The following is a 13,749-nucleotide window of genomic DNA, read 5'->3' as shown; positions in this document are numbered from 1 at the left end:
ATTCAAATCACTTTTGACCAGGGAACTCTTCCCTCAGAACTTTGTTGAGTAAAGTTCTGAGGGAAGAGTTCCCTGGTCTACAGGGAGGGAGGAAAACATGGAGTCTTAAGGAGATAAAAATCAACCAGATTGTTTTCAAACATTTTGAAATGGGAAAGTGGAGCAACCTAATAATCTAGTAGCTTTTCATCTCTTATTTACACTCATAAATCAGGTTTTGTTTTCTAAATGAACAACTGAAGATGCTTTTTGGATGAAAAGTGAAATGCCTTCAAGGAAAAAGTCCAGCTGACTTTTGAAAAAGCACCTTTGGGGCAGTCATGACCTGGATGACTGAGAGTCCATAGATATTTTATTTTCTAGTCACAGATGTCATAATAGAATATGGCAAAGGGACAATGCAGTATTTCTTCACAAAATAATCACCAATAATTTGTATTAACTATATCCATTTTTCTTCTAGATTCATCCAAATAGATTTGTTTTCTCCTTGGCTCATCTACATTTTCAATTAGTAATTAAACAGTCAATATAAACAAGCTCTACATGGGGCTACATTTTAGAAGATCTTGGAGGTCTACATGGGGCTGCCCTTGAAGAGCATCCAGCGACTTCAGCTAGTCCAGAATGCGGCCGCGCGAGTGATTGTGGGTGCACCTCGGTTCGCCCACATAACACCTATCCTCCGCGAGCTGCACTGGCTACCTGTCGATCTCCGGGTGCGCTTCAAGGTGCTACTTACCACTCATAAAGCCCTTCATGGTAGTGGATCTGCGTACTTGAGAGACCGCCTCCTGCCAATTACCTCCTTGCGACCAATAAGATCGCATAGATTAGGCCTTCTCCGAGTTCCATCTGCCAGTCAGTGTCGACTGGCAACCACACGGAGGAGAGCCTTTTCAGTAGTAGCTCCGACCCTTTGGAACGATCTCCCCGTGGAGATTCGTACCCTCACCACCGTCCAGACCTTCCGCACAGCCCTTAAGACCTGGCTTTCCCGTCAGGCCTGGGGATAAAGACCATAATCTGTCCCCACCCGGATGATGAATGAATGTTGTGTACTATTTTACTCTCATGCATTGTTTTATGTTTATTGTCTTGTACCCCCCCCTCCCTATTTTATGTAAACCACCCTGAGTCCCCTCAGGGAAAAGGGCGGCCTATAAATGTTAATAAAATCAAAATCAAAAATCAAAAAGCTATAGGTTTTTAAAGGATTCTTATAGAACATAACCTATTTGACTTCCATAACAATGATTAAAACCTTAACCATTAAAACCTTAAAACCCACCAACTGCTCTGGAAAAGAATATAAAAATTGTTAGTGGCATTTAGCCATTAAACTTAGTTTTTAGTAGCTTTTAAAGATGTAATATTCCAATAAAATAACATTGTTGGGACTGTATTACTTTTCATATGCATATTGCTAGCTGAGAATACTTCTTTGTATTACAATACAACTTAAAGGAAGACAGATGCGATAGAAAATGAGGCCCTTTGGCATTTTTATGGAATGGATTGTTAGGATGTTGCCTCATGGCAACTTAGCTGACATTTCACACCAAGGTATTTATTTATCTGGTTACTTTCCAGTTACTTGAGTCATTTGGATGTTCTGTTTTGTTAAAGTTTCGGGCACCACTTACATTTTATCTTGACACATTATGATTTTCATTACATGCCATCCTAAAAAGGTTGCTAGTGGGAAGACCTAAATAAATAAGATCGCTTATCTGTCCAAATTTTATATCTGAATCCTTATAGAAACATTTTTTTAAAAAAATGGATAAACTCATCAGTAGAAAATGGGCACAGATGGCAGTATTATATGATGTATTTTGTGCTTTATAGAGTCTGGAAAAAATACAGCTGAAATTACCTTTGAGAGTCTATTTCTGGGTGTTTTGAGAAGAAATGTTCCAAAAATACAACATATCCTTTTTCCTGGCTTTAAATCTTGTGATGCTTGATGAAAGTGGGCAGCTTGTTCTGATTTGTTCGTGTGGGATATACTAGTGGAAGGCTAGAAAGGTTTCTTCTCGGGGGAAGTTTCAAAATGGTTGGTGAACATTTGGTGGCCTTTAGCAATGAGATGCCAGCTTTGCCAATACAGTTCTGCCAAGACATCCTTTAAGCTTGCAAGGACAGAATCCAAATCTGTTCAGATGAAAGCAAGGAATATGCTAAACATTGGTATTTGTGTGGATATGATACCCCAAGATGCCTGACTTTTTTTTTTCTTCATATATGTAAACAACGCACTGGCATCTCCAGTAACATTGGGCTCTCAAGGGAAATTTGGGAACAAGTATAATAAGAGCATTTTAGAAGATCTTGGAGGTCTTCCAGTGTAATCTCTTGTTAAATACAGGATCCGAAAAGCAGGATGCAGTGTATAACAATATAATATATAGCATACAAGTATGCCATGAATGCATGTGTTTGTTTATACAAACAAACAAAAAATTAGTCCAAATCAATGCATTATAGATTGGTACATAGATAGTTCTCAACTTCCAGACTGGGAGTCTAACTGTTCCAAATCATTGAGCTTGATTTTGAGCCTAAGAAAGGGAAGGACTAGAATCTGAGTTTTTTTGCAGTCTAACACTGAAAAATCCCACATTGTCTCCCACTCATACACATAAGAGCTACTTATATGTATGTGTGAAGGAAGCAGCTTCATGGGAATGGCAGAGACTTAGCTTATTACATCTGATGAACAAATCTATGGACAACCACAATCCTTGATTTGGACATCCAATTGGCTTGAAAAGATTTGGACAACCAAAGAAACATTTAGCAGATGATGCAACTCACTTCAAGATGTTAACTGGAAATGACTTGCAGTGCGTTGAAGCAGTTAGAAAGAGGTTGAATGTGTCATCACCCTGCAATGAATTGACTAGGGCTATTGATAATGATGCAATCCTTTTTTTCTTCACACTTAAATACCTGAAACACATGTTTTGAAGCAGAAATGTGTGTAAATTCTTTCACCTGCACTTAGAAAGTTATTTAGCAAGCTTTGCAGATATCACTCTCCTCTGCACTTTTCTCATAGACATATTCTTAGCAACGGGTCAGAATTCCCAATTTATTGACCAGACAAGTGATCAGACCATCTCTAGGTGATGGTTGCTAGAAATATCTTATCTTTGGCAGTAGGCTAGTTATCCACATTCTCAAATTATGGGCCAGAAATGTCATTGGATTATCCCAAGGTGCTGTCTATTAAGTATCCAGTTTTATTTACAAATGTTTCTTGCAGAGGATCCACTGCCTGGAATTATCATCAAGTGCTTGATGAAATGTTCTTATCCAGTCATCTCCAGATGTTTGTCTGTTTGTTTTAAACATGATAAAAGTGCTCCAGGAGCTAGATGGTTCCAGGATGCTCGCCTGGCAAACTGAATGAATCTGTTCCTCCTTTCCTTTTTTTATTCTTTTCCTTCCATCCATCCTTCCTTCCCTTCCCTTCCACCCTCTACCCATCCATCCCCTGTAAATCAGGGCAGATATGTGTGACAAACATAGAAAAAGTTACTCCTTCCCTTGGTCACTCTCTCTCTCTCTCCCTCTTCAATTCCGAAATGTTGTATTTTATTCTCATCCCTAAACAAAGCAATACTTGTGCAAAAAGTTACCCTCCTTTGCATGTGTCTGTGTTGTAAATTCCTATCCCTCTTTACTTTGATGGCAACAGCATTCCCCCCCCCCTTTTCTTTCTTCTTTAGTTGAACACTAAAGCAAAATAAATTTTATCATTATCAAATTGAAATAAATTAGTTATCAAATTGGAATGTTCAGTGCAGAATCTGACACATCATGATTCAACCTGTTCGAAGATCTCTAGTGGACAACTCAACATTTCATGTGGCAGCCTTTGATATTGGATGACAGCTCGTTTAATCAGAAAGGCTGTTCTGATATGAAGCCTGAACCTCTTTCTTTCCTTACAACTATAACTTACTGGTTCCATTCCTATATTCTAGAACTATGGATATTATATTAATTACAGAAGACTGTGTGACTTATCTTTCAGATATTTGAAAGCTGCTATCGTTTCCCTCATTTGTTTTTTTCTGCAAACCCAGTTTATAAAAAATAATTTAATTGTTCCTCATGGGACTTCATTTTCAGAACCTTGCTACTTTGCTAGTCCACCAAACTCCCTCCAGTTTATCATTTTTGAACCACAGAACTTCTTGAAACCAACATTTCACCTGTTACTCTCTGAACTCCTGCTTTAATCTTTCCCGTTTAACTGAACAGACTTCTCTATTTCATCTATTTTTTTAAAGAAAATCTTTCCTTTATCTAACTGAAGTGAGTAATTTGCTATAAATTCTTAGAGACTCCCATCTGCTTTTTGTGTACACCTTGTATATACCATTAATTTCATATATTATATAATTGTGTTAGGTGGTTAATTATAGTTCAATTTTTTAAAATTCTGGAATGTGTAATAACTTCCAATGTAACAGTTCTGAAAGAATTGATGCCCCACTTTACAATCTTCTTCTTGTCATCACTCACATACATGAAGCACAAATACAATGACATGACTCAGAGACTGAGAGAAATGATGATGATGATGATGATGTATTTCAGCAGCAGAGTTAGAAATACAATTCCAGAAGCAACAGGGAAAGACCTCATATATTTGCGCCAGGAACGTGCAGTCAGGGGAGGCAGAGCCTCACCACTGTCATCATGAAAAGAAAAAAAAATGTAAAAGGAAAAAGGCTGAGCTAGTTGCTGCCAGTCACAGTGGATGACTCTGCTTAGTGCTTAACTGTTTAAAAAAAGCCTCTAAAAAGCGCCCTCTACAGGAGGGGGCAAGAGAACGATGTGCCTCATCTAGTCTGGTGTTTTATGATCACTCGAGCAGAGTTAAGCAAGGGTTAAAAGCCAAAAAATTCCTGATGTAGATGAGGCACGTCGTTCTCCCACCTCCTCCTATAGAGGGCACTTTTTTAGGGGCTTTTTTAAACAGTTAAGCACTAATCAGAGTCATCTGGCAACAACTAGCTCAGCCTGACCTCAACTCTTGCCTTTTTCCTTTTACATTTTTTTTTTCATGATGGCAGACTAGAGCAGAGTTGAAATCCTCTCTGAAACAGCTGGAAAAGGTACGTGTGTGGGTTGGAGGGAGGGAGAGGAATTCAAACTTCATCCTCAAGTGTAGATCCCTCCCAAGTGTAGTTTGATTGCATGCAGAACCACGTTGCCTTTTCAAACACACACACACACCTGGATAAAAGTATATAAGCCCAGCTTCACTGATTACAAGTTTGAAAAGGCAACATGGCTCCACCTGCAATCAAAGGCTCGGATCAGAAGACAGCAGGGGAATGGGGGGGGTATGGCAGAGGAGCTGCTTTCAAGCCATTGGAAAAAATATCCAATCCAACTTCTGTGTTTGTGTTTGTGTGAGAGTGAGTGAGAGAGAGAGGGATCCAAATTCTCTGTGTGCGTGTGTCTGTTTGAGAGGGGGGGAGAGAGGGAGGAAGGAGGGGGAGGGAGAAGAAAAAGAATGAAGGAAAACTTTTTCGCAAAGGAGAAAAACAAATGTTGTTGCTTTAAATTGGAATTGAGCATGCCTGGCTGTGAAATTCTGGGAGTTGAAGTCCACAAGTCTAAAAAAAATTGAAACCCCTGTGTCAGTGTCTCACCAGCCATAAACCTCACCGCACATCACTGATTTGTGCATAGTGCAAGTGCAAAATCACGGACAAATGACTTTGATTTTCCTTAATTGAAAATTTGATGTTTGAGAATGAGAAACTAAAACTATGGCATGCCTATAAATTCATAACAAAACAATATATCGTAATAAAAATCCTCCAGATTTTATTTTTGTATTGAAAATCCCAGCCTCAAAAATTTCACATACTTATGTAAAAACAGTTCCGTTAAAAAATAGAATACAGTCATTAGACAAATAATAATCTTCATAATTAAAAAATACTGATCTTGTACACTGTTCATTTTCTTCTATAGCACTTATTAGGAATTTAGTTTGATTTATTCTTTGAAAGTGAGCTGGAAGCTTTTCTGTACATGTTTCGATAGATTTTTCCCAGGCTTTCTTCAAAGATGGCTCTGTGGGGCTTGTTTTTATATTCCGAAACTTGACTGGTCCAATATTCATCATTATCCAAATGAACCATGACGTTTGGCTGGCTGAATGAACTGGCAAAGCCCACAAGCACCCAGACCAAAATAAATAAATAAAAATAAAAATAAAGCAAATCATTACTTTTCAAAATTCAGAAAAGAGTAACAGGCATTTATCATTTATTTATTACACTTTATATAATTTGCATTGTGTGTTAATTACTCATAAACTAGGATTAATGTCTATGGCAAATATTTGCTTATATGAAATAACATTTAGAAAAAGGCACATAATGCTAAAATAAGATGTGCTGCTTGCCAGTCTGGAAAACTCTAGACAGTGATGATGATCTTTTTCCAGGAATAGTGTATGATGTTATTACTTTCTATCTGCACCTGCATTTTAATCTACCTGATTAGAGCTTCTGCTTATCAGTCTGCTTCTCACTTCAGTATCAGATTATGCCTGAAGATTACACATTGCACAACTTCTTTCACACTTCAAATAACATGGGAGCCTCCTTACCTCGTGCTTATTTTTATATAAAAAGCCCTAGCCTGCTGAAATGCAGCTCCAAAAGTATCAATACTTTGCACCTTTCATGCTACTAAAGGCAAATTCTTTTTTTTTTTGTTGTTGTTGTTCTCCTTTGGATGACCCTTAACACATCCCTGTTAGTCTATTTTACACAGGAGTTGTACTTCCTTCTCCTCTCCTCACTGCGAAGATACAAAACTTAGAGATGCAGATTGAAGAAATGTAGACCTGCCTTGGGAGTAGAGGAGGTAGGTACGTTAAGGGGAGACTTTGGGAAAAGATTAATCAGTCCTGAGAAAGAAGAACATGTGAGAAAGAAACTCGAAATAACCTTGCTTTGTTTTGGTTTGGTATAAGATGAGGCAGAGAGAAACTCTTATTCTATCCTAAGCAGTAAAGAGTTTTGGGCAGGGGTGAAATTCAATAGGTTCTGACTGGTTTTGGAGAACCGGTAGCAGAAATTTTGAGTAGTTCAGAGAACTGGCAAATGCCACCTCTGGCTGGCCCCAGAGTGGGGTGGGAATGGGGATTTTGCAATATCCTTCCCCCAAGAGTGGGAAGGGAATAGGGATTTTGCCCGGCCACACCCACCAAGCCACGCCCACAAAAATTTCACCACTGGTTTGGGGTGAAATCCTTGCTATGCCTGTGTTTGACCTTGCGTACATAATAACATGTAACTTTTTAGATAAACTTTAGTTGCTTTTACGCATATGTTCTTAGGAACTTTGAATAGTCTTAATAGTCTTAATAAGACTAAATAAGTCTTAATAAGACTTAGAGGCTTCCTGTGGGAGGAGCCTGTCGCCGAGGAGCTCAACGGAGCCCCTCTTAGAGTTCTGGTCTGTATATCTAATTAAGATCAATAGATATCATCCCTTTCTGGCAGAAAGGGACAGGCAGAAGCTCAGGTGTTAGGATTTATTCGTAGTTCACAGCCCTTTTCCTTTTTTTTTGGGCTGCGAACAGAGAATAGACCCAGCGTAACTGAGCTCTTATCTCCAGCCAGTTCTTCGCAGCTGCCTTTTTGCAGCCCTAGACAGCCGACTCCCACACTCAGGACAATGATAAATTGTTTTTAAGTTAATAAGACTTAATAGTCTTAATTCTATTCATAAAAATATGTTCTAAACACAAATCCTCATGAATGAACTGTATTCAGAGTTTTGATAGTCCCCCAAAATGCTTTTTTTCAAACTACAACTGGGCTTCCTTCATTTTTCATTTTTCTTGAAGACATTTCACTTCTCATCCAAGAAGCCTCTTCAGTTCTAACTAACAGGTAGGGAATAGAAAGGATTTATATTCTTTGCAGTAAGCACTCTGAGGTTATTGAAACCAGATGGGAGTTAATCTGTATACTCAGAGTCACTTGAATCAGAGTGCAAACTGAAAGGCTGCATTGTAAACAGGAGTTGTTGTCATTACACACACATCCTTGAAAGAGGTATTAATTTTAACACAGATAGCCCCATTGACTCCTTTTTCAAACCAGTGGTCTTTTCTGTCCAGAATGTGAACTTTACTATTCTTTTCATTCAGATGCAGAATGACTACTGAATTTCTATCCCTGTTGCATTGGTTTCTCCTATGCTGTGCTATGCATTTGCATAGTAGTTGTTTCATTTCCCCAATGTACAATTTTGCACTGCACTGCATATACGTTGCCCTGTTTGTGTCTGGTGTTTTGGTCTTCTATCTTAATGTGTTCCTGATTTCCCTAATTCAGGTGACTATGAGGACACAGGTTAACCCCCAGCTGATTCCAAGAACCCTCAGAACGTTAACAACTGACTGATTGCAAAAAATATAAATCCCTTCCATTCCTTACCAATTAGTTAGAACTGAAGAAGCTTCTTGAATGAGAAGTGAAACATCAAGAAAAATCAAGGAAAACCAGTTGCCGTTGGGAAAAAAAGCACTTTCTGGGACAATCTTGACTGAGAACCTCCATAGACAGTGTTTTAATAGTTTTCTCCTGCATGATTAATTTTGGGATCAGGAAGACTACCAAAGAGACTTGAGGCTGGATGTGCATGATTAACAGAATGTAACCTTATAATTATTCATAAGTGAAACCTCTGTTACGGGTCCTGTTCCTGAAATTTTCTCTCTACAACAGGGGTCCCCAACAGCTGTGCTTTGGCCCACTGTTGGGCCTGAGCTCTTAGGAACTGGGCTGTGGAAGTGGCAGACGAACACGTGTACGCATGCATCCCCACTTGCACGAGCGATGGGTGAACATGCCCACAATTTGTGCAAATAGAGCTGCACATGTGCGCACGTGTGTGCACGCCACTTACACAGATCCATCCCCTCTCTCCCTCCGGCCACCCAGTCTGCAAAGCAAGAAAGATTGGGAAACTCTGCTCTAGAACGTCCGTGAAGTGCTTGCTATTAGGCTATCTGTTCTGAACCCCCTTCTTCGCTCGTTCAAAGATGACAGGCAGACAGACTTAAAAGGAAATAACTTTATCAGTCCTCGGCTCAGACTAGCTGCATGCCCAAAATAAACATAAATAAAGTCTCTGGCAAGAAGATAACAGAATGTAAAAACAAAGATCTCTTACGGCCCAAACCAGGTGTACAGAAAGAAAGCAGATCACTTCCCCCAAGTGTCTCCTTGTATCAGGGTTACAGAAAGCAAATCACTTATCCAAGTGCCTCTCACAAACAAACCACGACCGATGAACCATGAACCATGAACGAACGACGAACATTGACTTCTGCAACCAGGGTGTGGCACCATCAGTCCTTTTATCTCCAGAAGACCACACTAACGAGCCCCAGCTGCATTGTTATTCCTGCATCCCGACCCAACTCACAGCAATCTTCTGCTGAGTCACAACACTATCCCCCACCGCAGGGCCCTTTCCCCGGGTCTGACGGTCTGGATGCAGTCGGAATGGGTTGTCCATAATATGGCCCGCACTCATTTCCTGTGGTGCCTCTGTCGTGATTCCCTAATACCTGCAGGAACAATCCCCTTGAGCCAGACTCCCCAGGTATCCGGTGGTCACCACGTTTCCTTCCGCCCTTCACGGCGTCGACACCCCGTCCAGGGTCCTCCACCCTCTGCAAGGCCAATCCACCAGCCCCCGTACTGTTGGAGGTTGACGGCAGCTCTAACAGCTTCGGCCGAGCCGTAACACCCTGTTCAGAGTCCTCAAACCCTCTGCAAGGCTGACCCACCAGCCCCCGTACTGTCGGAGGTTGACCACAGCTCTAACAGCTTCGGCCGAGCCCTAACACCCTGTCCAGGGTCCTCCACCCTCTCTCCATGGCTGACCCACCAGCCCCCGTACTGTTGGAGTCTGGCGGCCCCTCCAACAGCTCCGGCCAAGCCCTAACACCCTGTCCAGGGTCCTCCACCTTCTCCAAGGCCAACCCACATGACCCCTTGCCGTCGGAGTCTGGCGGCAGCTCCACCGACTCCTGCCTAGCCACCACACACTCCCCTCCCACAGGGCCCTTCCCCCGGTTCCAACGATCGGGGTGCGGCCCAGAAGGGTTGGTGACGGCCTCCATGGAACACAGTCCAAGACACTGGTACCCCGCCGGGAACCTAGAAACAAAGTCCAGTGCTGCAGGGACCAGGGTTGACAAAGGCTGGAATCTTGGCGGAGCTCTCCTTGCAGACCTGGCCCATTGGCACTGGGCACATGACTCCACGCACCTCCGCACGTCATTTTTCAGATGGGGCCACCAAAATTGACGGGAGGCCAGGTGCAACGTCCAGAAAAATTCCCAATGTCTCAATGCAGAAGCGCAATGAACCTGCGAGAGCACCCGTCGACGGATGTGCCCTGCGGGAACATAGAGCCAGCCCTGATACTTCAGAAGATCCCCTTCCAAAGTCCATGGGGACTCCAGCCCTACTTCCGCCTTTCATCGCTCCACCCAGTCGTCACCCCACTGCGCATCCCGTATCAGAGACTGCATGCTCACAGGATGAGAAACGGCAGCACAGGATGCAACGGGTAGAACAGTCAGAGGTGGAAGCGAGTTCGCAGGGTCAGAGTTCTCTACTTTACTAGGCAGGGCATTCGCCCTGGGATTCCACACACCCCGAATGCATGCTACCTTGTGCGAAGGGGGTATCACGGCTGCACAAACGTGCTGGTTGTCCAACATGATAGTGCGGTGCTGAGGGTCGGCTGCAGTCCGCGCAACCCTTCTGTTCTTCTTGGGGCAACTCCCTGCCAGGTGTCCAAGATCCCCAAGTAGAAGCACAATCCCTCAGCATGTCGTCTGTCCATCTCAGTATGTGACCCTCTAGGTCTGACAGCACCCAACTACATGGACTCCTCCTAGTCCACTGCAGTCCCTTGCTGAACCGGCATGCTGGTGGTCTCCTGGAATGCATGGCGAGGCCTTCGCCTCTGCAGCCGGGCGTCTATCCGGAGGCACAAGTGGACCAACGCGTCGAATGTCGGTGGCCTGTCCACCCTCGCCAGTTCATCCTGCAAGGCCTCAGACAATCCATCCTGAAATGTGTCCATAAGAGCTGGTTCATTCCACGTGGAATCCTGGCTATGCAGCCTGAATTCACTAACATAGTCCTGCAATGAACCACTCCCCTGCTGCAGTGACTTCAGACTTCTAGCTGATGTTTCCCCCTTGATAGGATCTTCAAACATCCGTTTAAAGTACTGACAAAAGCCCTGGAAGTCATCCAACAAAGGGCTCGGCTGAGTTAAGAAGCAGGTAGCCCAACGGGCAGCCGTGCCTGAGAGCAAACTGATAATAAATTCCACCTTCGTCCGGTCAGTGGGAAAGTCCTCCGCTCTCAAACTCAGGAACAGCTGGCATTGTCCCAGAAACGCGGCAAACATAGCCAGACTCCCATCATATTTATCTGGCATGGCTACTGGGCACTTCCTCCTTGGCTGGGTTTTTTTTGCAGCTCTCTGCAGCTGTGCAATTTGATCCGCCAACACTGATATCTGTTGAGCCATTTGCCTATTTTCAGCAATTAATTGCTCCATAATTAATCAAATGGAGGCTTGTCTGGCAGAAGTCAATCTGTTCTGAACCCCCTTCTTCGCTCGTTCAAAGATGACAGGCAGACAGACTTAAAAGGAAATAACTTTATCAGTCCTCGGCTCAGACTGGCTGCGAGCCCAAAATAAACATAAATAAAGTCTCTGGCAAGAAGATAACAGAATGTAAAAACAAAGATCTCTTACGGCCCAAACCAGGTGTACAGAAAGAAAGCAGATCACTTCCCCCAAGTGTCTCCTTGTATCAGGGTTACAGAAAGCAAATCACTTATCCAAGTGACTCTCACAAACAAACCACGACCGATGAACAATGAACCATGAACGAACGACGAACGTTGACTTCTGCAACCAGGGTGTGGCACCATCAGTCCTTTTATCTCCAGAAAACCACACTAACGAGCCCCAGCTGCATTGTTATTCCTGCATCCCGACTCAACTCACAGCAAACTTCTGCTGAGTCACAACACTTACCTATTGAAGATATGTGTCTTTGTCTTTCTTATATAAATATTATAGAAAGGGATTTTTAAACATTTTATTTCCATTTTATATCACTTCATTATACTGAAATACATTTTATTTACAAATTTCAAGATAGGAAATGATATTGAAGTGTAAGAAAGGAAGACAAAAATAAATAAAGTTAGCACGTGTGTGACTTAAAAGAAACAGAAACAGCATTCCTAGCCCCTCCCTTTCATATAAAGGGTTTCATCACTCTTCACTCAGGGGAACCACATTTTTAGAATAGCTTTTACCAGTAAGGTATTAATCAAGACAACAGTTGGTTGATTACACCCTAAACATATCTGTACGAGCCAATTCTGAGTTTTTCACACTTTCATTCCTGGCTTGCATTTGAAACAAGCTACTTGAAACTATCCATAATAATCTGGATTTGCCAACATATTACTCAGTCGGCTTCTAACAAATTCAAGCTCCTTCACATAAAACTAGTCATCACAACACACCCTAAGACTTACTTACAAAGAGTGGCAGTGATTTTTGTTGGTTTCAGATCAGCATATTGACAAGGTCAGCACTCACTTTCATGCAGGGCCATTGGCCATCCCTTCCTCACAAGGAATCCCACAATGAAATGGACAGATCTACATCCATGTTGGAAAAAATGCTATCTTAACTGAAAAGTACTCTGACAAGCTAAAGTGAAGCATTTCTGGGGATTACAAGCAGAAATTGTATTAAGAGCAGGATAATGGCACTGACTCCACTTTCAGAAATACCTGTCATCTACTTATCACATGGTTTTGTTCCATATCCTTTAGAGTTTCACAAGTTCCTTTCAAAGTCACTTTCATACTAAATATTTCAACACTACATATCTACTGGGAAATCCCAGAGGTTTTCAATCATTTATTTTAGTGTGAACATTTGGTCAGCAAAATTACTTTCTCCTTTGAACTCTACTTTAGCATGCTATTTATAAGGACATCTTCAGACCTGAAACTGTCAGACTATCATTGAACCTCCTTATTTCCCAACTCGCTTGACTGGCCTAGAGGATGAGACAAAGCCATCAGCCCCTGACCTTACTTGAATATTAACATTTCAAAGTCAATTATTCTCAATGATGTTGTATCTGTAAGAGTTGCAAATTGTTTATTAATGTGTTGCATCTCCCACACTGCATCAGAATATACATATATGGATTACAGAAAAATTCAGAATACGTGAGTGGTTGGTAATATCAAAGTATGGGTTAGGTTCTCAGTTAAAAGGAGAAACTTTAATATAAAAAACAAATCATCCCTGGTTCGATTCCTGGTATAAAATGGCGACTGGAAAAACTCCAGCCTAATATTCTGAATTTTAATCAATGTAACTGATGCTAATTTAAATGACTTAACAGTCGGAGTGAGTATAATTTGATATGTTCCCACTGAAACAGTAAAGGGATTATTCTTCCAGTGACATCAATGCCCAGTAAAGACCCCTAAATCATAGTAGTGTGGCTTTTATTTATACGCACAAAGAAACAATACTTAGTAATATAAGGATGACCTGCATCAAAAACACATCTACATAATTTTGGGCATTATTAAGTTATCCCAGTTATAACACTGA

The 13,749-nt window shown here is 41.7% G+C and overlaps 1 protein-coding gene across 1 annotated transcript in view; it reads right to left on the bottom strand.

Annotated features, from left to right (window-relative positions):
• Window positions 1-5,833: 5,833 nt before the first annotated feature.
• SPATA6 (spermatogenesis associated 6) overlaps window positions 5,834-13,749 on the bottom strand; it is a 38,817-nt gene continuing 30,901 nt past the window's right edge. Inside the window, exon 14 of the mRNA XM_032217820.1 lies at window positions 5,834-6,198. Within this exon, the coding sequence (XP_032073711.1) occupies window positions 6,021-6,198 (178 nt within the window). The 3' untranslated portion in view covers window positions 5,834-6,020. The remainder of the gene's footprint in view (window positions 6,199-13,749) is intronic.

This window comes from Thamnophis elegans, chromosome 5 (assembly GCF_009769535.1).
Source record: "Thamnophis elegans isolate rThaEle1 chromosome 5, rThaEle1.pri, whole genome shotgun sequence".
Lineage (NCBI taxonomy): Eukaryota > Metazoa > Chordata > Lepidosauria > Squamata > Colubridae > Thamnophis > Thamnophis elegans.
Note: the sequence above shows the minus strand (reverse complement) of the source record. Positions and strands in the feature narration are given on the sequence as shown.